The sequence below is a fragment of the Gopherus evgoodei genome, chromosome 13, assembly GCF_007399415.2.
Source record: "Gopherus evgoodei ecotype Sinaloan lineage chromosome 13, rGopEvg1_v1.p, whole genome shotgun sequence".
NCBI lineage: Eukaryota > Metazoa > Chordata > Testudines > Testudinidae > Gopherus > Gopherus evgoodei.
Window position 1 is genome coordinate 7,520,897 of NC_044334.1, and position 25,407 is coordinate 7,546,303.

The following is a 25,407-nucleotide window of genomic DNA, read 5'->3' on the forward strand; positions in this document are numbered from 1 at the left end:
AGTTCTCAATGTTTGTGGAAACGGGAAGAAACCCTCTCTTCCCGCAGGGTGGCTCTTCAGGTTGAGGAACATTGGCGGGGAAGTCCATACACTCAATTGTGTTGTGCGTAAAGACATTCACTCTCTAAAATGGCCAACCTGGCATCTTTAAATTGTTAGTTGCATACATCTTTTAATTTTGTCTTTAAACAACACCCAAGACCTTTGGGGTTAAGGCTGAAAAACTTTGTCTGGGGGTGTATCACAGTAAAATTCTACATCTTGTTTTGAAAATGCCTCTTAATGTAATAATGCTGCACTCTTCAACCAATATGGACCAGATTGAAATTAATGGAATGTCTCCCATTGACTTAAATGATATGGGATTGCAGCCTGTATCCTTGGTCATCCCCAAAGTACCTAGATATTGCAAGTGATTATAGTTGTTACTGTTTATAGAGTCAATATTTTTACTTCTGTCTCATAGAAAGTCCCTTCTCTATGATCTCAAAATCAGAGCTCCCAAGCCTGCAAATGTTTAATTTGAAACATGGGAGTATTCCCATTGACTATAATGCTTAAAGTTACATTTGTATAAATCTTTGCAGTACTAGGCCCAAAGTTAATCAGACTGTACACAGACAAAGCAAAGGGATGGATGAGGATGAGATGCAAAACAAACTAGGTAACCTGAAAACCAATTTTGAACTTGGGAATAAAATACAGCAAAAGCAAAATAGATGGCGCTAGAGAAGTCAAGTGTTACCAATAATTTTCTCCCAATCTTACCTTAATGAGCTGAAATCTCAGTAATTTCAAGTACTTAAAAGTTAGAACCAGATTCTGATTAAAGCTCCAGGATTTACATATCTGATGAATCAATATTTTTAGTTGCAATATGAATTTGAAATTAAAGCTAGCCCAAAAGTTTTGTATTTAAATCTGAATGTCCTGATTTGTCCACTTCAGTTCAAAATACACACACACACACACACACACACACACACACACACACACACACACACACACACACACACACACACACACGCGCGCATTACTTAAGCCTCTTATTATTTTAGCTAATATGTTTTTAAAAACAGGTTTCTTTATTGCACATCAGGATTTATATTAAAACTTTGCTGAAAAATTGTATTTTTGGTGGCACAAAGAGTAATAGATTTCTGAGCAAAATCCTGCTTTCTTTACTTATAGAACCCCATTTTGAAGTCAATGGGACTGCTTATATGAGCCAGGGAAGCAGGATTTGGACCAATGTCATCTCACTTTGTGGCAATTCTGTAGCAGCCAAAAACTGTTCCAAATACTTTAGTGTTCAGGTTCTTTTTGGTTTGCTTCAACCCTAGTTTGTGGGCTAGGGATATATCTTGGTCCTTCGGAAATACTTGTATTGTTTCTGTGGATGATTTGAAACCAGCTGAAATATTAATCTTGGTTTCTTTCCAGTGTTGAATGATATAGAGGAAGGAAGCTGCCAATGACTTTGAGACATTGTGTATACTAGACTTCTTTGCCCAAAAAATTCTTCTGAGTACTGCCAGAGTTTCAGTTGCACTGGTGGTAGTGTAGTCAGTACTCCCAATGGCTACCAATGTCTTAACTGTCATGTTGACTAGAACAGCTCAGAGGCAATGCCTAAAAAGCTTAATTTTATCATAAAAAGGTTTTGCATTAGTGTCCTTATGTAAACTGGTTTGAACCTTGATTGTGGCCTTCACTGAAAGAGAGTGAGAATGGGTGAGTGAGAAATGCAGTCTTGTAACTTGTTTGGGGCTGTCCATCGGACTAATTTTGTGTAAACTGCATTACATATTTAGAGATGTGGTGATGGTCTTAAAATTCAAGAAGCTTTGAATCAGTTCTGCTTGTAATCTAAACTTCCTATGTTACTGGCCATACAGGTGGATTTGAATAGATGGAGGAATAGACCCTGGATTAGGAATTGAAGTCCTGAGTTTTAATGCTGGCTCTGTCACGACTGGGCTACACTGTAGAGCAAGTGACTGTCTTTCTGCCTTCATTTTCCTGTCTGTAAAACAACAGTAATACTTACCTATCCCATGTGGATGTGTGCAGATTCCAAGTTCTACACCATCAATCAAAGAGCTAGGTCAATTCTATGTACTTTTTAAAATAAATCTTTTAGCTCACTTGCAGAATAAAAAAGTTAGTGCTCTAAAGGAAGACAAAGAATTGGAGGGTTGGGTTGTGACTATAGAGGAGGAAACAGAACTCTTCTAAATCTATGTACTGTATTGTGGCACTAGTACAACCTCAATGTTTGTGCACATGGTGTCTGTCATAATTCATTTGGACAGGCTGGCAAACTATAGAACAATGAAATGTTAACTTGGTCACAATACCTTTTTGCCTAAAACAATTGTTAGTGACTAAAAGTAAATATTTATTTCATGGATTAGCAGGTCATTGGATATCATTAATCCAGCAGACTAAAGCTCCGTCCTGACCAGTTTGCTGAACAGTTTATAGAACTTCAAAAGCGGTAGATAAAGACACTTCTTTAAGTATATTTTCGTTAATGTTCCTTTCAATTAATAGAAAATGAGCTGTCTTGTGTTTTTTTTTTTTGTTTGTTTGTTTTTTTAAGTGCTGCTTTAGGTGATCACAGAAAGTCACTGTATACATGTAAAGCTCTGGGTAAAGAGATCCAGTCTTCTGATATAGCCTTCTCAAAAGTATTGGTACATTTGAGATACTAGTAGATGCTCAGCTGTTGAAAGTACAGAAACAGTGTACGCATACAGATTGACAAGACCCATACCATTTTGTACTGAGGTATTAGCCTTCTGTTCCTGTGGAATTGTGATAGCTGAAAACCAGCTGCTATCATATGTCTACATATAAACCTCATCACAACATCCGGGGAGCATATTCAAATAGTTTTCCCATTTTTGGCCTTGGTTATTGTTTGTCTATGCTATTTTCTCTCACTCCTCAAGGGCACTGTAGCTTAGATTAGTTTTCACATGCAATAATGGTACAAAATGGAAAATGAATTTAGCTATTTATTGGCCTTTTTCATATACACAGATGTGATGAACTTTTTGTAAATTAGTGTAGTTCTTCTATGTGTGTCACCTGAAGGGAGAATTTTCCAATTAGCATTATTTTTTTTCCTTGTGAGAAATCATGGAGAATATGGCACAGAATTCTTTTTTTTTTTTTTTTAAATTGGCTTTTTACAGTTAAAAATAGTGTTCATTTAATGCTTCTCAGATCCCACCTCTTTCCCCATGGCCTTTCTGCTTATTAACTGCTATACACTGAGTAAGGTTGTAACATTCTTGCTGGCTTATTTACACTGTTACTCTCTCTTTATGTGCACTATTGCTTCTAGTTGCATAAGCAGTTCCTGCAGGAATTGCTGCTTGCTTTTTTTACTGCAGGGACATACTAGAGAGGGACTGTTTGTAATGATTCCATCCACTGACAGATCAGTTCTAACTTTCTAGTGATCAGAGCATTCAGATCCTTTGTTTCCCTCAGAACTTGTACGCTTTATTTCACAATAAATGAAACTAGAGATTTTCCACATTAAGAATAGAAAAGGACTTTGTACAGGGATTATTCTAACCAATTAGAAATGGATAAATGCAGCATATAAAGAGATGTACAGAAATGTGAGTCAGATTAACAAGTTTCAGCGGGTTTATGAGCCTCCACAAACCAATTTATTGGGCTGATTCAAAAATGGTGGTGGTAACAGAGCAGCAGTTCATTTTGCTGTGACTTGAAAACCAGGCATAGCAGAATGAGAGGGAGTAGACAGGGGAATGAATCTGGGATTAAAAAACCCAATGAAGATGCTGGAGGGGGAAAAAAAAAACAAGATGCTGAAGAATAGCCAGCTACATAGCTCTGGGCTCATGGTTATTACTCTCTAGCATCTTCAGGATCATCATTATTATTTACTTTCCTATCTTCGGCTACATTTTTGGAAAACTGTTCCTGGCATTGGATGAAAAGGATTTTCTCAAATGTTTTCATTAATATCTAGTGGGTAGAATATAAAGTCAATCCCAGGAGAGAAAATGTCTAATGTGAATGTCATCACAATTCACAAATGGGGATTCAGAACTTGGTATCTTAATGGTTAGTTGATCATACTGTTATGAGGCTATGGAAAAAATAAGCCAATATACTAGTCAAATCTAAAATTGACCTCTGCGCTATATGGCACTGTTTAGAATATAGCATTAGAACTTTGCAATGGCTAGCATGTTTCTAGGAGTGCATTACATTCATGATTGGTCTCTAACAAATGGGTACTGCAGCCATTGTATTAAAAGAAAATATTTTCTTAACTTTGAAAATTCTCTGTATTTTTCCCATCTTTGGAAAGCTGAGGACTAACTTTAGCTATTTCTTTTGTGCCAAATATGATATTTTGTAAGCAAAGAATTTCTGGAGGGGAAATTCAAAGCCAGTAGCCAATATTGGTGCTTGAAAACCACAGTAGTTTGTGGGTTTTTTGATGCATGGAAAAGTTTTGAAATTTATATTCTCCAATTGCTTCTGGAACTCATTCAGCTTCTAGTAGGCCATGTTCTGTCCATACTATCTCAAGTTGTTCTGAGAAGTGACTTCATGGAAACAAAATGTTTTCATTTCTGTTTTTCAGAGACTTGTAAACTACCAAACAGACTTATTTATTAGTGCTTATACAAGTCTGAATTATTTTAGCAGTTCAAAGTGAATTTTATAACACATTTGTAAAGAATATTGCAACGTACAAAAGCTATAGGAAATGCTGATAGTATCATTGCTGAATAACTGCTCAGTAAGTGTTCCGTTAAACACGTAAAAAGTTGTTGATATAGAGTGATTGCTTATAAATCATTTATTGAATAACTAAATTCTCGAACTTTGTTTTGAATCCATAGTTGGTGACAAGGTTCCTGCTGATATAAGACTTTCTTCTATCAAATCTACAACTCTAAGGGTAGACCAATCAATTCTGACAGGTAGGCTGTGTCATTTTTGAGTTATGTACATATGTTTGGAATTGGTTTTGATTCACAGTCAGGCCCAAGTTGCTTAAGTAATATGGTTTGCTTGGTGACTGTATCACAAGAGACAGTGGCTGTTGAACACTATGATCTTGCAATCTCGTTTTGCAGTGATGAACATATATTACTAAATACTTGGCTATATAGGCTCAACTTGTGGGAGACTCAGTTTTCTTCTTTATGGGGTTTCTGAAGTTTTATTGGGATTGTTGGCAGATACATTTTACATAAAATGTAACTACATCAGAGAGGATACCCTAATTGGGGCTACTGATCTGTGGCCAATTATCTATAAAAATATGAAGTACTGGCTTATACTAGCAATTGCTTTGTGAAGATGCAAAACCTGCAGATATACCTCCACTGCTACAATGATCAATACTCCCCCAACACATAACCGACCTTTCAAGATCCATGGGTTCTCCACATACTTATCACAACATGTGATGTACTCTATCACGTGCACTAAGTGCCCCAACAGCAGTTATGTGGGTGAAACCAGACACTCATTACACTCTCAAGTGAACTCACACAGGAAAAGAATAAAAGACAAAAACACCCTATCACTTGTGGGTGAACATTTCTCACAAAACTGTCACTGTATCGGACCTATCCTCAAAGGAAACCTACAAAACACTTTCAAAAGACAAGCCTGGGATCTTAAATTCATAACTTTTCCTAGACACTAAATCATGGACTGAACAGACACACTGTTGTAATAAGCCATAAATCCAATCTGTAACTCCCTAGCAAACCCCAGTCCCCTTCCTTTCCTCTGGAGGAGTTTTAACAGGTCACTTCACCTTGAATGTTTCCTAGGGGTCTGTTAGCTACTTATGCTAAACAATCTGTTCAAACCTTGTATTTAGCAGTTATATTTAATGTGACCTGAAGAAGAGCTCTCTGTGTAAGCTCGAAAGCTTTTGTCTCTGTCCAACAGAAGTTGGACCAATAAAAGATATTCCCTCACCCACCTTGTCTCACTGGCAATTGCTTGCCATTTATGGAGTTTACTTGGTTTGAACGGACAAGCATTTTCTATATATTACCCAGATATAAGTAACAATTTTTTTTTTAAGTTAAGGAAACTCCTATTAAATGAAGTAGTTATGTAACATGTGATACTGTAGTACTCTTAAATACTGAGTCTGCCAATCATCAGTTTTCCTCGTTTATAAAAGCAAATCTGAATTTATTTTTTGTTTGACTTCAGGGGCCTGTCTTGTGCATGGTTTAACAAAATTGTCTTATTGAACTTATGATAGCAAACATACAAAAATTCAGAAAAATGTGGTCAAACACCCTGAGTTCTGAAGACCCTATCACTTGTTTTCACCTCTCCTTTCATGGCTACACTGTGGTCAAAACCCTTTGTTTGAGGTATGGGGAGTTTTACATAATGTATAAACTTTTTAAGACTTTGTTATCTAGATTGACCTAGGATGACAAGAAGCAGAAACTGGGGCTTAGTAGAAACTCTTGCTCAATTTTCTCTTCAAGAGACCCTAGGTTTCAATAAAATGAATTTTTCCTGTCTGGGTGAATTTCTGACTACTAAGGTGTTTTTTCTTTTCTGGGTTTCTAATTTAGCAGAGCAGCCAGACTAAGAAATTTCACCCTGATCAGGGAGATGAATGGGAGTATCTTAATTAAATGGTACTGTAGTGTGTTTCTTCAGGATTCATACACCATGAGAAGCTCCTCTGAGCTACAATTTCTACTTCTCATTGTCCTAGCTGTCAATCTTGTAACTGAAAGAGAAAGTGGTAAGCTTGGAAGTGCTGAAAGCTACATGAACTAACTCTTTCAGAGCTTGCTTTGATACTCAGTCCAAACAGTGGCTTGTAAAGATGTTTTTCATTTTGAAAATGTGTACTGAACAAACCTTTATATAGTAGGCTATAATCTGCTATTAGTATGGCCCTGGAATCCAGATATTACACTCTACTACCCGAGGCTTGTGATAAGCCAGATTTAACACCTTCAAATCACAGGTAACTCAATAAGTGCAATAGCATCATGTGGCTTTTATGAGAGGTTGACCTTGCAAAGAAGTGCATTCGGCCATGTGTAGATTTCAAGCACATACTGTCTAACTAAGGACATTGTTCTCATCCAAACCTTCCCTCCCCCTCCCCAAGTACTGATTTGCATTCTGTGCTCTTACGCCCCCTTAAAACTGCTTTAAAGTACTTGAAAACATGTAAATTCTAATCTGTAGCTTTTGTGGATTCGTTTAAAAGTAATAAGTGGGAATAATAAGTAATAGGAAAAAGGAGGCTAGTGTTTCTGGCAGATGCCTAGACATCTGTGCATGAGCTCCACCTGTCCACAGTCCATTCAAGGACATATAAAAATGATTGGGTTGTCTGATCATAAAAGCAATGGTATATACTTCCAGTTCTAGTATACACAGAACACCTATATTTTTGGAAATCCTTTCAGCTTTTCTATGAATTGTAATTCTTCCCTTTGAAATCTAAGGCTTTATTAAAAAGGACTCTTTTTTTTTTTTTTTTTTTTTTTTTTCCCCCATTCATAGAATATCAGGGTTGGAAGGGACCTCCGGAGATCTAGTCCAACCCTCTGCTCAAACCAGGACCAATCTCCAGACAGATTTTTGCCCCATATCCCTAAATGGCCCGCTTAAGGATTGAACTCACAACCCTGGGTTTAGCAGGCCAACTCAGTCTACTTTAAAAGAAACAGGAAGTGTGGCTATGGAAACCATTAAAACTTTACTGAAATGCTATAAGAAAAGTATATGCAAGTGCCATTACATAAGATAAATACAATTTTAAGGAGTTTAAGCTTATACCAGATTTTCTATTAGATCGCTTTACAAGTAAAGTTAAAATTACACATACAAACTCCCATTAACACTATAACCTTTATTTAGGTGAATCTGTATCTGTCATTAAGCATACTGATCCTGTGCCTGACCCACGTGCTGTGAACCAAGACAAGAAGAACATGCTTTTCTCTGTAAGTAATTTTTTTTTTAAAGTTTATAAGAGTTAGTGACTTACAGCAATATAGAATTTAACAAATGAAAGCTTGTGGAGCTTTTTAAGTCTTAGAATTTCAAGAGTTATTCAGATTAAATAACACTATAAATAATATATACATGCCACCTTTGCTGTACTCTACCAAACATAAACTGCTGTGTGCAGCAAACTCCTCAGATTGATTAGAAATCAAGAGGGAATCCTGTCTGCTTTATTAAAATGAATCCTTAAGGAAAGGGTTTCTCAATCCAAATAAACTCAAGAAATTTAACTTTGGTGCGGAAACCAGCGTACATCCTAGAAAAACTTTTTTTTTAAAAGACTTTTACCAGTGTGTGTGCGCTCGGAAACTAATTCTGAAACCATGTCATTTCACTTCTTAAGAACTAGCAATATTTTATAAAGAGGAATAATTTGAATTGAGTGTCCCTAATTTCTATATTGTGTCTGAATATTCAGTGAGAACTAGAAGCTTAATTTTAGTCTGTTCCATTTCATTGCTTCATACAGACTGAAAAAAATGTGAGGTTATTGGTAAACTTTGCTTTTCAAAGTCTGATTCTGCCATTCTTACTCTCACTGAATATATTCATGAAGGCACCCATTTGAGCCCAGGAATATTCAGTGTGTGTACCAGGTGGCAGAATTGGGCTTGTAGTTAGCAAAATATTAAATTCTTTCCTTGCAGTTTAAGGGTGACAGCTACCATGGCTGTAAGCCCATTGACTTGAGTGGAACAGTGCTTGCTTATCTAAAGACTGAATTTGGACATAGGTCTTAGAAGAATTTTGTCATGCTGCATGTAATGAGTCATTATTAATAGATCTTCATTTGCCCATTCTTTAAGGAAAGTCTGCATATTTGGATTTATTAAACTTAAAGAGAAATGTAACTGAAATTTAAACTCCAAACAGTCTGGACTTACTAAGGTGGTTCCTAATGAAATACAGAAAAATTAGATATTGTAGGTACAGGTGGCTAGTCTGGACATAGAAACAGATTTTGGTTAACATGGTTAAGGGTGGCAACATTTTTTAGTCTTGCCTACTTAAGATTTTAGGACTTACTGATGTTTGATATAACATGTCAAACTTTCTGTGCAAAGAATTTTTTCACTCACTTCATACCTGCTGTTTTAAGCCTCTTTCCTAACTTTCAAAACAGTAAGGAAGCTACTCTGATGTTAAGAGCACATTTGATTTACTGATGATCTCTTGGTAAAGGTGACATTGCTATCATTAACTCTTCATAACATTTATCACTCTGTATTTCCAGTACTATACTGCATGAACTAATCTTACATTTACACGATGGTAATAGCAATTAATGTTTGTAGTAGGCTTTTTGTAGGTGGCTATCTTGTACTCAGAGCAGGTGGCAGTGAAAGCATTGGGGAATCTAGCTCAGTTTACTAGTAGCTTGTCTGGAATTGAGCATTGAACAATTTAAAAATTGGAGAAGTGGGTGTATTTCAAACTGCATAATATATACAGGTCTCTCACTCATTCCTCTCCGTGTCTTTCCTCTTTTTTCCCCCATAGATGCTCTTTTGGCTTTGATGTTGTTTAGCTAGAAACAGACACAATTGTTGTTAATAGAAAGCTCCTTGACTACACAGTACTTTGGCTTTACTTTTAGTTTCAAGCTTAAATGACTGTTACAAATTGTTACGTGAAATGACTAAGATTTCTTCAGTTTATCCAGTTTATCAGTTTATGCATTTTACTTCATATTGTGTTAACATCACTTTTTTTTTTATATAATATATAGTTAGCTTCCCCTTTTGTTTTATGTGGACCTTCCACAGGTTAATAAGGAACATAAATTTTGGTAAGGCTACTCATACCCTTTTAAGGACTAATGTATACCACCTTACTGACCTCACAAAGAATGGCTGTCAAAATAGAATCCAAAATAACTTATCAAGAACTGATAACAGTGAAATATGTGAACGACATGAGCATTGCACCTTAAGTTAACCAAAATCAGAGAACAAACTTTCAGATAGAACTTAATGTCTTAGCAGAAAAAATTATCTGTGAATCTGGTATGTAACAGGCCTACTTCAATATTGTCACAGAAAGACTTATGAATCTTATTTCCCTTTTTTCAATTCCATTTTAGGGTACTAACATTGCTGCTGGTAAAGCTATGGGAGTGGTTGTAGCAACAGGAGTGAACACTGAAATTGGCAAAATTCGTGATGAGATGGTAGCTACTGAACAAGAGAGAACACCACTCCAACAGAAACTCGATGAGTTTGGAGAGCAGCTGTCCAAAGTCATCTCACTCATTTGCATTGCTGTCTGGATAATCAACATAGGTCACTTCAATGATCCAGTTCATGGTGGCTCCTGGATTCGAGGCGCTATCTACTACTTTAAAATTGCTGTTGCTCTTGCTGTTGCTGCTATCCCTGAGGGTCTGCCTGCTGTCATTACCACATGCTTGGCCCTAGGAACCCGCAGAATGGCCAAGAAGAATGCTATTGTTAGAAGTCTGCCATCCGTTGAAACGCTGGGTTGCACGTCTGTTATTTGTTCTGATAAGACTGGTACTCTCACAACCAACCAGATGTCAGTTTGCAGGGTACGGTGAATTGATTAATTTAGTCTGCATTTCCTTTATTTTTCCCACCCGGGTTCTTTTATTAACCATTGCCTAAATTCTATTCCTATATGAAACAATGGGATCAGCTTTGCCTTTATGCTGTCAAAATCTTGCTTTATTTGCTACAGTACTATTCCACTTTTAGTTCAGCTTTCAACCACATAATGTTTTAAGATTTTAATCTTTCTTTAGTTATGGCCAAAAATAGCTGTACCTACACGTGATGGGAACATTTTTCATTTGCAGATACCTTTCTCTTAACTGTCTTATGCCACACAGTTTTAAAAACAGGGCCATTTTCCTTAGTACAATCTGTCCACAGGTCCAGAAGTATAGAACAGGTTGTATATCAGAAGAAAAGTGAATAGACATCTTGCTTTAGGAAGGTGGGCACTTGGCTATCTTTATAGAGTGAGAGAATGCTACAGACTATTAAGTGTTCAATATTATACAGTCTTTGACTGCACCCTGTTGTTCCTTTTGATATACTTCATACTGAGCATGATTGCTCCCAACTCTGTACTGACTCTCAAATTACCACTCTAGCAGATAGAGATGTGAAAAAAGGAAAAGGGCAGCGTGAATGGGAATATGACCAAATTACAGGAACTCCCATGTCTTATTAAACTGTCGCCTTTACCCCCTTTATAACTTTCACCTCAGTTCTGTAATTCATCAGCTCTTCCTCACTGAGGTTGTCTGCGCTAGCAAAAATGAGATCCGTAATTCACCACCATTGCAACTCCAAAGGTAGAAGCTGTAATGTAATAGATGGGGGCTCAAGCGAGTGCAGGAGATTTCACCACCATATAGCAGCAGATCCTATGAAAGGATGTATCTCCCCCTGTTTATCCCATCTTATCTAGCTTCATACTTGAATATTTCAAATCTATGCAGTATTTCAAGTATACTGTATTGTAAGATTCATTTGGTAGATCAGAATTCAGATCTGAGATGCCTTCAGATATGAAAGTCATGCACTGACTCAATTGTCAATGTCACTTTTGATACCAGACATAGTCAGTTGCTTTATTCTCCTGATTTGTTCTTCAAAAAATAGTTTCTAATGTTGATTAAAGTAGTATACCATAACTGCCTATTATTGTGCTGCATGTTCAGTTTCCAGTCTTTCATGCAGCCCTGCCACTTGGAATTCTGAACAGGAATTTACTGGAAACAACAGTATTTTCCAAGTTGATACGTTTCTGATTCTGATGAAAATATTTCTATTCTTGAAGGGTAGTTAAGTGATTATCAGATATTAGAGCTACTGTGCTGGCTGCATTACATGACCTCAAATACTGTTCAAAATTACTATGCCAGACCAGAATTTTAAATGTATAAATGTGCTATAAAGATTTGGGGGACCTCCCCTCCCCCCAAAAAACCAAACTCTTAAACATTATTCTATTTATTCTCACTTGATTAATGGCAGGTTTTTCTTCCTTTCTTTTTAAAAAAGATAGCTAGTCCTGCACAGAGTTAAGTATTGTAGTGCATAGACCTAAGAGAGACAAAGCAGCTGATTATTAGTATTCTGGAGGAGGTTACTTGCAGTGGTATTGCATAACTGCCCTAGCCTTCATAGGGATCATTTCATCGCTCAGGTGCCAAAAAGCAGACCACTTCCATGTTCTTAAGAACATCCAGATACTTTCAGATTCATTTATAAAGGTTTCTTTTGAAATGCAATTATGAGTCCTTTCTTATATTTAGAAAGCTGAGTATTTTGGAGCCTATGTACCATGATTCATTCATGTTTTCAGAACAGTCAAAATATTAAAATTTTGCAGCTAAAACTTGTCTACATTAAAGTATGGCAAACAAGCAGTACAACTACCTCTGGCTTCACTTAAGGAGGCACTATGCTTAGCTTTTCAAGAAGCCTTGCCATGGTAATTCCACGTGAGATTTATATTTTTTATATAGTGTGCTGTTGCTGAATTGTAGCCCATATATTTTTGTAAGAATTTAAAGGTTTGTATGACAAAGATTTAGGACAAGAGTTACTGTCTTTTCAGTCTGATGCAGTTTCATATTCTCTGGAGTGACTTTTAAATTCACTCACCTGTGTGTGTTCTGAATTTTAAGTATTTTGTATAATTTTCAACTATCATGAAGAGCAGTTATTGACTATCTTGTTAAGACTTCAGTTTTTTCTACCAATGGGATTAGAGGCTTAACCGAAATGCAGTGTTGAGTAGATAAAGTAAAAGTGAGACATTCCTGAAACATGACTAACATTTTAGATTAAAAACAGTTAAGCAGTCAATGTCCTGTTTCTCTGACATATATGTAATGGCATGACTTTGTGGGAAAGTTTGTGACTGATACCATTATATGAACCAATTATGTAATATATTATGTAACCAGTTACAATCACATTTTTCCACAATTCTGTACTATTACTTCAGATCTACAAAGGAGTTAACTCTTGTTTCTCCACCATGACCACTCTATCAGCTGGGTAGTTTATCAAAAGGCATTTGTCATTTTGGAATATCAGAACTTCAGGCACTAAATTTTTGACCCCTTGTCTGATTTTTGGTTCTGTCTGTAGCTCCTCTGCTGTAGAAACAGGATTAAAGGATGCAGATGACTGAGTCCGGGGGTGTGTGTGTATCTGCATCCCTCAAACACTTGTTTATTCTCTACTTTAGAAGTTCAGCTCCATTGTATGTTGCAGGGGTACTTGAGCTATTTGAATGCCCTCCAACACTGTAATACACTGGAAACAAATTTCTTTAGTTAAAAAGCTGAAGATAGGAATGCTCTTACTCAAAGGCTCATAGGGAAGGGTCACTTCCCTGGAGTTGGACACTACCTGAATTCTCTTAGTCTCCCATATCTAGAAGCAGACTTTACTGCTCTGAGGTTCTTTGTGATTCTGCCTTACCTGATGTGGTCTGTACAGATAAATCCACTTCAGTCTTCAAAGTGGTTATTTTTTTTCTTGCCTTGGGACTACTGAGCTTTTTAACAAATTCACAGAAAATTGATATCTGTTCCTACGCGTCAGATACATAAATTCATACCTCCAGAAAGATCTTCTGCTAGAATTAAAATTATCATCTGGGCACAGGACTAGGTCAGGCAGTTCGAGTTGGGCCAGTCACTTTTAGCCCTTTTGATCAACTTGCTCCACTGTTCCCACAGTTGATAGACTAACAATCCTGGCTTGCATAACAGAGTAGTGTTGCCTGCACACATGGCTAAATATCTGGAGCAAATACAAATTATGTAGTAAAGGATGAATTTTAAAATCGGTATCTATCCTTTCTGCCTGTTTCTTAACTTTTCTGTAAACTGATTGCTCCTTCTTAAATTTTGTCTTGTGTGTATGTATATAATGTGACAAATTCAAACTGATTTTAGTCCATTTAACTTTAGTGTCTGATTACTGATTTAATATTTTAAAACACTTTTTTTTTTTCTTACAGGTATTCGTCCTGGACAGAGTAGAAGGAGATACATGTTCCCTGAATGAATTTACTGTAACAGGATCAACATATGCTCCCATGGGAGAAGTGTAAGTACTTCATTCATGTTAAATGTCTGCCAATTTATCCATTGGTTGTACATGTACATACTGGTAGGCAGCTCAGTATATTAAAGTATCTGATAACGTTTGTTAATGTATCAAAGATTCTCAACCATTGTGTATATAAATTTGAGGTTAGAGACAACCTGTTTTAGCCTAGAATATAACTTATTGAAAGGAAGTTAAATTCTGCAAAGCCTAAATCTAATGAAGCGTCCTTAAAATATATGTTTTTTGACATCGTTCACTTGATAACTAATCTTCTGGAAATGATGAATTAGGGTTGTGGGATTTATCTTGCTGAAAGCTTTCTAGATTTAGGTTTTTTGAAAGATTTTAGTAGTTTAATAAATATCTTTTAATGATCCTGCCTGGGACCTACATTTCCATTCCTTTATGGAAGTTATAGTCACCTGTTTAAACCTAGATCTTACATTCTTGTAATCTCTCAAATAGTATTGCCCCCTATGAGGACAGTTGAGGAATTCATTGACTCTTTGGGTTGCACTCTGTTCTGGAATTCACCTTTTTGAAGCCAGATTTAAATACATACTCAGGACCTGCAATACCCTTTAAATGCTGTAGATCAGTGCTTAAGGATTGGTCCCTTACTTTGTATCTACAGTAGCTTTGGTTTTTTTCTAAGGTTGTATGCTGTAAACCAGTGTTTCTCAACAACTGGTCCATGGACTGGCTGTGGTCCCTGAGATCTCCCTGACACAGTTTATGAAGGCAGCAAGCTGGTCCCTGATATCAAAAAGGTTAAAAACACTGCTCTAAACCACTGACTTTTTTGAAAAGGCTGATAGCTTTATTGTCTCCAGTGGAATGTTGTTAAACATAAGGTTACACTAGTGGGATGGAGTGTTTTTTTTTTCTTTTTATCCTTAGAATTCTGAGAATCCTAGGATCGCACCCCAGAGAGAAAATATCTTTCATCAGAGAAAAATTGAGAAAAGGAGCTGTAATAAATAACTCCTCCTTCTAGGGAGGCGGGGAAAGGATCCTTTTTCGGATATATTTTAATTTATGAGGATTTATTTAAAACATTTCCCTGTGCAGTGAGTTGAAATATATACTTTAAACATCTCTTTACAGTTTGAGGTTTGGCATATGTTGCTCCAAAAAGTCAATAGGTTTTTAGCAATGTCCGTAATGATAATCCTCACAGGAGTGAATAGAGTTCTCAATATTTAGAATTCTTAATTTGCAAATAAGACTTGGAATTTCCGTGTCAAGAAATAGGTTATTTTGGACCATCCAAAAGACTTTGTAGCAATTTCCTTTTCATATAAGTACATGTCTATTTACACTTACCCAATACTAGTCAGTGAATATGGAATGTTAACATAAATTGATGACCTATGTCAGGCCTTTTTAATAAAATATAATCATTAATTCCATATTTTGTTTACTGAGTCTTTGAGAAAGCTCAGGTGGGATACTGTTCTTCTGCGTTTCATAGTGCTACAGTATGTCACCTTGTCATAAAAAATTCTGATAGTTGAATCCTCAGGTCCTTAAGCAAAATTGATAATCTTCATCTTTGCTTGGAGTGGATTTAGTCAGTCAGTCCACTGGGGGGTTTTGTTTGCTTGTTTGTGTGGAGTGTGTGGTGTATAACCATTTGGATCAATAACTGACTGACTTCACCTTGGATTTAAAATATTTTTAAAGGGAATAATTCTCCAGTACATCAAAATAATAAAATCATTCTTATGTAAGTTCAGACTTAGTTTTTTGGGGTTTTTTGTTTTGTTTTAAGGGCTAGGAAACCATTCTTTTCCATTTAGGTGGATGGAAGGAGGCACTTATGAAAGTTAATGTACAGATGACCTAATTTATAGTAAGTAACAAACAAAAAATAAGTTTGGTACTTCATGAAGTTTCTCTATCTCAGGAAACACATTAGCGCTTTCTGAAAGCTCAAAAAATTTATAAAAATAAATGCATTGAGAGTATGAATTCAAAAGCAACATATAAATTTTCTATTGGAACAGGAGAATCAGTTAGAACCAGTTTTTCTAATGGAATTGACTATGCAGCCAAAATATTAATATGCAATACTCCTCTTGTGTCTCTGGTTGCCCCATACCATTTCTGATGAAACCTTATTCTGTACACTTCACTCTGCACTAGTGTATATGGCCTATGCACACCTTCACTATCCTTGAGGGAGTGATCATGCCAAAAACTGTCAATTTGAACTTTAAATTTCTCTCTTTGAAATCTCCTTCACTAATCTAAGAGCCTAAAGTCAAAAGTGAGTAATTTAAAGTGCCCTAGACTCAGCACAGAGACTACATGTGCATACCATGACTGAGTCTCGAAAACACAGGGAAGAGTAAGGCAAGAAAAAACAGTACTGTTAAATGACAAGGTTCCAGAGGTTATCCAAACAGTTATCCTCAGAAAATAGAAATCCAACCGAAATGAAGACCATAGAAAAGAGCATAACCTGTGACAGGTAAAATGTGAAATGAAAATTAGGAGGGCTGAGAGAATTTGAAGTAATTAATAACACAAATTCTTCTTACATCTATACTTTTTACATCTATATAAATTAGTATATATTTGTATAACTGTAACTTAATATACAAAATATTTTAACAAGGAATGACACATTAAATTTAGATTTAGATTGTTTGTTTGTTTTTTAAATCTGCACTTCTGGTTATTTATATGGTATATAGCAACAGGTTCCAGTATTTGTCTAATTTATAGTACTACAAAATAGTACTACTGGAAAAAAGCTTGTTATGTAGCTGTATTTGCTGTATGTTTACAGTATATGTTGTACTATGTAGCAATAATCTGTTTTCCAAATGAAACACACAGGAGAAAAATGGACCCATGCTGGTGGACAGCCTTTGTTTGGGGGTATTCAGTATTCACTGGCTTATCTCAAAATAAATTAAATTAAATAAATAAATAAAACTAGAAGTAATTGCCATAATGCCTCAATGATTATTTCATGCTAACCTAGAGGTATGCTGATGTTGTCGTATAAAATAAGGCTCTATAAGTAATACCATTCTAACATGAATATCTAAGCGTGAAAAGTAAAGAGAGGATGTAGCTCTAGTATATGAAGTTAACATTTGCAAAATTAATCTTCCTGATGTCATATACCACTATAAAACTGTTTGGGTGCTAATGTCCATAATCAGGAGTGGGTCACTCCTGGAAAACAAATAATTTTCTAGTTTCCAGTAGAGAGAGAGAGAGAGAGAGAGAAGTTTTTGTGATTAAAGAACTGACAGGAGAGAGTCCTAGTCCAGTCTGTGTTCTATTCCCAGCACTGCTATAGATTTCCTACAAATCACTTAAACTCAGTTCCTCTATTTTCTTACTGTAAAATGGAGATAATACTTAAAAGGTAAATCATGTGTGTACACTCCAAAAGCCATAGTAAAACCTGTTGTTCATCATCATCCTCTTTTTCCCAAACTTGCTTATCCTCTTCTCAAACTCTCATCGTTTTTTACTTTACTACTTTTGTCCCTAAGCTTCAAATCTCCTCCCTCTGCTTATTTAACAAGCACCCTCTCTTCTCCTTCAAGTTCTTCCCTATAACAGTACTTCCAGGAATCTCATCAATACTCCCACATCTTCTTTTATCTGAACTTTTGATCCATAGCTGTTCCTGTCTTTGGTCTTGTCTGTCTTAAGCTGTGAACTCTTAGACCCATTCCTTGCTCCTATCTTATTTAGCACCATAAATGTAGATTGTATCTTAAAAACTGAGTGACACAGGGAAGAAACAACAACAAAAATCTGTTGCCATAGTTCCTACAAGGGCTCACATTAAATGGTGAAATATGTCACTAAAACATAAGTCCTTCTTGAAAAGAGGATCATAAAGTAAAATCCAGAAATTTTTATCCTTCCTCCTTATTTAAAGCCCAGTTTAAAGGTACGGTGCTCTCATTTTTAACTCTGCCTTGCATTTTTCAGGATAGAATGTTTCTTTGGTACAAATTCTATAATGCCATATCTTATAGCTGAGAGAGAACCTTGCTTCAGAATCTTCGCTAAACAGTGAATTTGCATTGTTTTCTATCATTCAGTATATAGAGGGATTAACTAAGGAAAAAATGGGTGAAATGTAAGAGCATAGTTAACTGTCTCAGTAACTTCACTCCAGTCCTTTTGTGTTTATGTATTTATTTTTTTATTGACAGGCATAAAGATGACAAACTTGTTAAATGTTATCAATATGATGGCCTTGTAGAACTAGCAACGATCTGTGCACTTTGTAATGATTCTTCTTTGGATTACAATGAAGTAAGTCAGTCTTTTTTACAATACAAGAAGAAACCAGAATGAAGTTAAATGCTTGTTCTTGTCTAATTTACTTTGTGTCTTTCCCCAAAGTTGGGAGGTGCCTCACATTTTTGAGCAAATTCTCAGGGTGTTAGTGACTTTCTATTCTATTTCTCATATAAACACCTATAAAGCACAATGTTATAATCACTATTCTTCTGCTTAAGGGAGACCACGTAGTCTCTTAAGAACCAGTTAATGCCACTCCTTATTTGGCTAGAGAGGACACTGTTGAGCAACTAGAGTTAAGAGAGTGATACTAATTTGGAACTCAGACCTGTCTCCTCCTTAACAATGTAGAGAGCACTGCTGCTAGGCTTTCCTGCTGGTCCTAAATCTCTATCTTGAAATGATAGATTGCAAATATAAATTAGGAAAATACAGTAAAAGCTTTGTTCAGCATGTTGGGAGAATGGGAGGTCCTGGTAAGTTTAAAAAGTGTGTGTGTGTGTGTGTGTGTGTGTGTGTGTGTGTGTGTGCGTGTGTCGGGGGTGGGTAGAGAATCCAGTTAACTAAGGGGGAGGGAGTTTGGGTGCGGGAGGGGACAGGCAGTTGGGGCGTGGGACGAGGTGCTGGATCTGGGTGGCACTCACTTTGGGCAACTCCCCGCAAGCAGGGACGTGTCCCTGCTGCTCCTAGGTGGAGGCACGGTTAGGCCACTGGGAGCTGCAGAGCCAGCACTCAAGACTGGAGGGGGCAGTGTGCAGATCCGCCTTGTTGCACCTCTGCCTAGGAGCAGCAGGGATATGTTGCCACTTGCAGGGAGCCGCCTGAGGTGAGCGCCACCTGGATCTAGCACCCCACATCCCCTGCTGTGTCCTAACCCCCTGCCTCGAGCCCCCTTCCACACTCAAACTCGCTCCCAGAGCCTGTGTCCCACACCACCTCCTGTATTCTGAACCCCACATGGCAATTCCTCCACCTAGGAGCAGCAGGGACACGTCACCCCTTCTAGGGAGCCACGTGGAGCCAGTTAGGGAGCCTGCCAGCCCCGTGCCCACCAGACTATAAACCAGATTTTCAGTGAAGGTCAGAAATGCTGGTCTATAGAGCTTTCTGGTTGGTAAAGTGTTGGATAACACAGCTTTTACTGTAGCAAAAACTGTTTTCCTTTTCAGATGAGGAAAAAGATGGGGGAAATCTGACATTTTGGAGAAACTCATTTCTTTGTATGTTTTTCATTATGAACTGCAACGAGATTTGCAGTTTCCATTCATTATATCGCTTGAAATTTCACATTGGTGACTTGCAAAAGGCCAAGGTTTTTATAGCAGTAATAATTCTCAATTTTTTTTAAATGAATTGAAGGCTAAGGGAGTGTATGAAAAGGTTGGAGAAGCTACGGAGACTGCACTCAGCTGCCTGGTTGAGAAGATGAATGTATTTGACACAGAATTAAAGGGGCTCTCCAGAATTGAACGAGCAAATGCTTGCAACTCGGTCAGTACTTCCAAAATACTGTAAACAGTATGTGATTTCAGTTAGATTGTTTGTTTGTTTGCAATCTCAATGAAATGTTTATTAATAATGTCTCCTTCATAGGTCATAAAACAACTCATGAAGAAAGAGTTCACTCTGGAATTCTCAAGGGACAGAAAGTCCATGTCTGTCTACTGTACTCCAAACAAACCGAGCCGGACATCCATGAGCAAGATGTTTGTTAAGGCAAGTTCCGCATATGAGGAGTATAGTTTTGAAATGGCTACAAAGTAACATGACTCTTGAAGTTGTGCTTAGATTAATTGTAGCTGAACCATGAGCATAAATGTGTGCCTAGTGTTATCAGTTTTGGAGATGGACTGTTTCTTATCTTGTGTGAAACGATTCTGTGATGGAGAGCAAATTTGCTCGTTTCTTGCTGCTAATTTCTTGCTTTGCTCCTGTAGGGTGCTCCTGAAGGTGTCCTTGACAGGTGTACGCATGTTCGTGTTGGAAGCACTAAAGTACTATTAACTCCAGGAATTAAGCAGAAGATCATGACTGTCATTCGAGAGTGGGGTACTGGTAGAGACACATTGCGTTGCTTGGCTCTAGCAACACATGACAATCCACCAAGAAGAGAAGAAATGAACCTCGAGGACTCTGCAAACTTTATTAATTATGAGGTTAGTTTAGTAAAAGGCTTGCCTCTCCTTTGTTTCAACAGTTTTTCTGTAAGAGTGGTGACTTTTTTATTAAGATTGAGTTAATTTTTTTTCGGAAGACAAAACAGTAAAGGGCAATGCTTTAACAAGTTGGATTCTTTTCAAACATAAATATAACACTTCAGAAACTTTTTCTGAATTAATAGATGTGGTCTGGCTCAATGGCTTAGCAACAGCAAGTTGTATGAGCTATACAGGGGACCAAAATTAGGAGCATCTTTTGGGTTCTTAAATGCCCCCACCCTGGCATCACTCCCCCAGCAGAGTCTGGACTAAAAGTTATTTGTTCTTAGTGCTTCTGGTGGCTGATCTATACATAGACACTTGATTATAAGTTTTTTTTATTAAGGTGCCATTCAGTCTGGTCTCTTGCAATTAATACTAATGTTGTGGTGCAGAATACATATATTTCCCTAACTACCTACAGTTCTCATCAACATAGTATCTGAGACTCTTTACTTTTTCCAGAACCAAAATTTAATTCTATAAAAAATAGCACTGGGGAAATTGTGTATTATGCTTCAGTTACTTTAAGCCAGTGGTCCCCAAACTTTTTGTCATTCCCCCCTGGGAGCTGAGAGCGGGGCCCAGGGCTGTGGACAGAGCAGGGCTGAGGGGCACTTCCTTCCTGCCCCCCATGGGCCCTGCCGCACCTGCTCCGAACATTCCTCTATGCCCTGCTTTTCCCCCGCCCCCAGGGGGGAGGTGCTCCACAGTTTGGGAACCATGGCTTTAAGCACTTATTTGGTCAGATTACAAGTGTTTCCTAATTGCCTGTCCTGCAAACTCACCTTGGAATCTGATGGTCAAGCTGGGTTCTTTCCCATCTCTTTTATATTTTCTTTTGTAAAGATTCTGCCCTCAAGTATCTGAACAACTCCATTATATTTCAATACAATTACATGTATAACGAGAAATTCATTTTTGAAGACAGTGGAAGTTGCAGATTATTTGGCTTGGAGAATCTCTTGCTAGCAGTATGCATGAGAAGGAAAGGCTTGACTCTGAGTGCAGGTGGAATCTGCAAGGCTGGCAATTAGATTACCTTTTAACTTGTGAACTGAGCACTTTTAAGCTGAAGGCAAAGAGACATAATACATTTGGAAATGCAGAATGCCATTTTTAGTCACTTCTCAGGGTAGGATCACTCTCTAAGTTGCTCCATATGCTTAACTCATTGAGACTCTTCTCAGTGTTATGTTTCAGAACCAGAGGATGCTGCATAACATGCTGCACTAGAACAAAGTCAGGCTTACAGAGACAAAACGTTCCCAGTTCTGTTTCAGTTCCTCTCCTTTCTCAGTGTCTCTTGTAGTCTGCTTTTCAAAATGGTCTGGATTCAGACCATAGTACAAGAAATGAACATTTGAGGCAAGATACCATGAAGACTGAGTGTGCTGAAATACAGAGATGAGCCTGGAAGAGCCCCATAAGTGGGGGACAATCTGACTTGCTTGCTGAACCTTGTCACAAACGAGTTTTGAACAAACAGCGAGGGAGCGTTGGCAAGGAGTGGCATGCAAGTTTATAGAGGCCTATTTTTAAGAAAGGGAATAAAAGTGATCCGGGTAATTATAGGCCTGTTAGCTTGACGTCTGTAGTATGCAAGGTCTTGGAAAAAATTTTAAGGGAGAAAGTAGTTAAGGAGATAGAGGTCAATGGTAATTGGGACGAATTGCAACACGGATTTAGTAAAGGTAGATCGTGTCAAACCAATCTGATCTCCTTCTTTGAGAAGATGACGGATTACTTAGATAAAGGAAATGCGGTAGATATAATTTACCTAGATTTCAGTAAGGCGTTCGACACGGTTCCGCACGGGGAACTGTTAGTTGAATTGGAAAAGATGGGAATGAATATGAAAGTTGTAAGGTGGATAAGGAACTGGTTAAAGGGGAGACTCCAGAGGGTCGTATTGAAAGGTGAATTGTCAGGCTGGAAGGAGGTCACTAGTGGAGTCCCTCAAGGATCGGTTTTGGGACCGATCTTATTTAACCTTTTTATTACTGACCTTGGCACAAAGAGCGGGAATGTGCTAATAAAGTTTGCGGATGACACGAAGCTGGGGGGTATTGCTAACACGGAGAAGGACAGGGATACTATTCAGGAAGATCTGAACCACCTTGTAAACTGGAGTAATAGAAATAGGATGAAATACAATAGTGAAAAGTGCAAGGTTATGCATTTAGGAATTAATAATAAGAATTTTGGATATACGTTGGGGGCGCATCAGTTGGAAGCGACGGAGGAGGAGAAGGACCTTGGGGTACTGGTTGATAGCAGGATGACTGAGTCGCCAATGTGATACGACTGTTAAAAAAGCAAATGCGATTTTGGGATGCATCAGGCGGGGTATTTCCTGCAAGGATAAGGAGGTGTTAGTACCGTTATACAAGGCGTTGGTGAGACCCCATCTGGAATACTGTGGGCAGTTCTGGTGTCCCATGTTCAAGAAGGATGAATTCAAACTGGAACAGGTTCAGAGACGGGCTACAAGGATGATCCGAGGAATGGAAAAACTGCCTTATGAAAGGACACTCAAAGAGCTTGGCTTGTTTAGCCTGGCCAAAAGAAGGCTGCGGGGGGATATGCTTGCTCTGTATAAATATATCAGGGGGGTTAACGTTAGGGAGGGAGAGGAATTATTTAAGTTTAGTACTAATGAAGGCACGAGGACGAAGGGGTATAAACTGGATATTAGGAAGTTTAGACTTGAAATTAGACGAAGGTTTCTAACCATTAGGGGAGTGAAGTTCTGGAACAGCCTTCCGAGGGAAGTAGTGGGGGCAAAAGACTTTCCTGGCTTTAAGACAAAGCTTGATAAGTATATGGAGGGGATGTTATGATAGGATCGTTAATTTGGGCAATTGATCTTGGATTACCACCAGATAGGTCTGCTCAGTGGTCTGCGGGGAGATGTTGGATGGAATGGGAACTGAGTTACTGCAGAGAATTCCTTCTTTGGTGCTGGCTGGTGAGTCTTGCCCACATGCTCAGGGTTTAGCTGATCGCCATATTTGGGGTCGGGAAGGAATTTTCCTCCAGGGCAGATTGGCAGGGGCCCTGGAGGTTTTTCGCCTTCCCCTGCAGCGTGGGGCACGGGTCACTTGCTGGTGGTTTCTCTGCAGCTTGAGGTCTTCAAACCAATTTTGAGGATTTCAATAACTTGGTCCTGGGATAGGGGTTGTTATAAAATTGGATGGGTGGGGTTCTGTGGCCTGCCTTGTGCAGGAGGTCAGACTAGATGATCAGATTGGTCCCTTCTGACCTATGAGTCTATGAGTCTATGATTTAAAAATTGTTGGATCCTGTGGGATTAAAAATGCTATTTTCCTCTTAAAAACTAATGTTTGAACTACTTTGGCTTGTGAAAATGATTTGTGTACTGGCCTACCAAAGAAATAAAAGCATCTCCTAATATTTTGTGCTAAAGCTCAATGTCCTCCTGTTTCAGACCAATTTGACCTTTGTTGGCTGTGTGGGTATGCTGGATCCCCCAAGAACTGAAGTAGCCTCATCCATAAAGTTGTGTAGGAAAGCTGGTATCCGTGTTATTATGATTACTGGTGACAATAAGGGCACAGCAGTAGCCATTTGTCGTCGTATTGGTATCTTTGGAGAAGATGAGGATGTTTCCTCAAAAGCCTTTACTGGACGTGAGTTTGATGAACTTTCCCCAGCTGTCCAGAGGGATGCTTGCCTACATGCTCGTTGCTTTGCCCGTGTAGAGCCTTCCCATAAATCTAAGATTGTTGAGTTCCTCCAGTCTTTCGATGAGATCACGGCTATGGTAAGTAATTAGAATCTTGCATGGCTTGTAAAAGAGATTTTACTTTTAAAACAAATTAACTGAAATTTGTTAGATTGACGGGATATAATTTGTTTTAAGCTCGGCAATTACAGGCTGGTAAGTCTGACTTCAGTACCGGGCAAACTGGTTGAAACTATAGTCAAGAATAAAATTGTCAGACACATAGGTGAACATAATTTGTTGGGGAATAGTCAACATAGTTTTTGTAAAGGGAAATCATGCCTCACCAATCTACTATAATTCTTTTAGGTGGTCAGCAAGCATGTGGACAAGGGGATCCAGTGGCTATAGTGAATTTAGATTTTCAGAAAGCGTTTGACAAGGTCCCTCAACAAAGGCTCTTAAGCAAAATAAGCAGTCATGGGATAAGAGGGAAGGTTTTCTCATGGATTGATAACTGTTTAAAAGATAGGAAACAAAGGGTAGGAATAAATGGTCAGTTTTCAGAATGGAGAGAAGTAAATAGTGGTGTTCCTCGGGGGTCTGTACAGGGCCCAGTCCTATTTAACATATTCATAAATAATCTGGAAAAAGGGGTCAACAGTGAGGTGGCAAAATTCATAGATGATACAAAACTACTCAAGATGGTTAACTCCCAGCCAGACTGCAAAGAGTTACAAAAGGATCTCTAAGTAAACAAAACGTTAGGAATCATTAAGAAAGAGAGAGATAAGACACAATATCATATTGCCTCTATATAAATCCATGGTAAACCCACATCTTGAATACTGCTTGCAGATGTGGTCACCCCATCTCAAAAAAGATATATTGGACTTGGAAAAGGTTCAGAAAAGGGCAACAAAAATTATTAGGGGTATGGAACGGCGGCTATATGAGGAGAGATTAATAAGACTGGGACGTTTTCAGCTTAGAAAAAAGATGACTAGGGATATGATAGAGGTCTATAAAATCATGACTGGTGTGGAGAAAATAAAGAAGT

The 25,407-nt window shown here is 37.9% G+C and overlaps 1 protein-coding gene across 3 annotated transcripts in view; it reads left to right on the forward strand.

Moving 5' to 3' along the window:
• ATP2A2 (ATPase sarcoplasmic/endoplasmic reticulum Ca2+ transporting 2) overlaps positions 1-25,407 on the forward strand; it is a 76,260-nt gene that overhangs the window by 35,519 nt on the left and 15,334 nt on the right. For all 3 annotated transcript variants that reach the window (XR_004002983.1, XM_030582948.1, XM_030582949.1), the window contains exons 6-14: positions 4,902-4,982; positions 7,927-8,012; positions 10,160-10,624; positions 14,086-14,174; positions 18,371-18,473; positions 19,821-19,952; positions 20,055-20,177; positions 20,399-20,617; positions 24,111-24,446. Coding sequence is in view for 2 of the 3 variants with exons in the window: in XM_030582948.1 (XP_030438808.1) it covers positions 4,902-4,982; positions 7,927-8,012; positions 10,160-10,624; positions 14,086-14,174; positions 18,371-18,473; positions 19,821-19,952; positions 20,055-20,177; positions 20,399-20,617; positions 24,111-24,446 (1,634 nt within the window). In the remaining variant the exon portion in view is untranslated. The remainder of the gene's footprint in view (positions 1-4,901; positions 4,983-7,926; positions 8,013-10,159; positions 10,625-14,085; positions 14,175-18,370; positions 18,474-19,820; positions 19,953-20,054; positions 20,178-20,398; positions 20,618-24,110; positions 24,447-25,407) is intronic.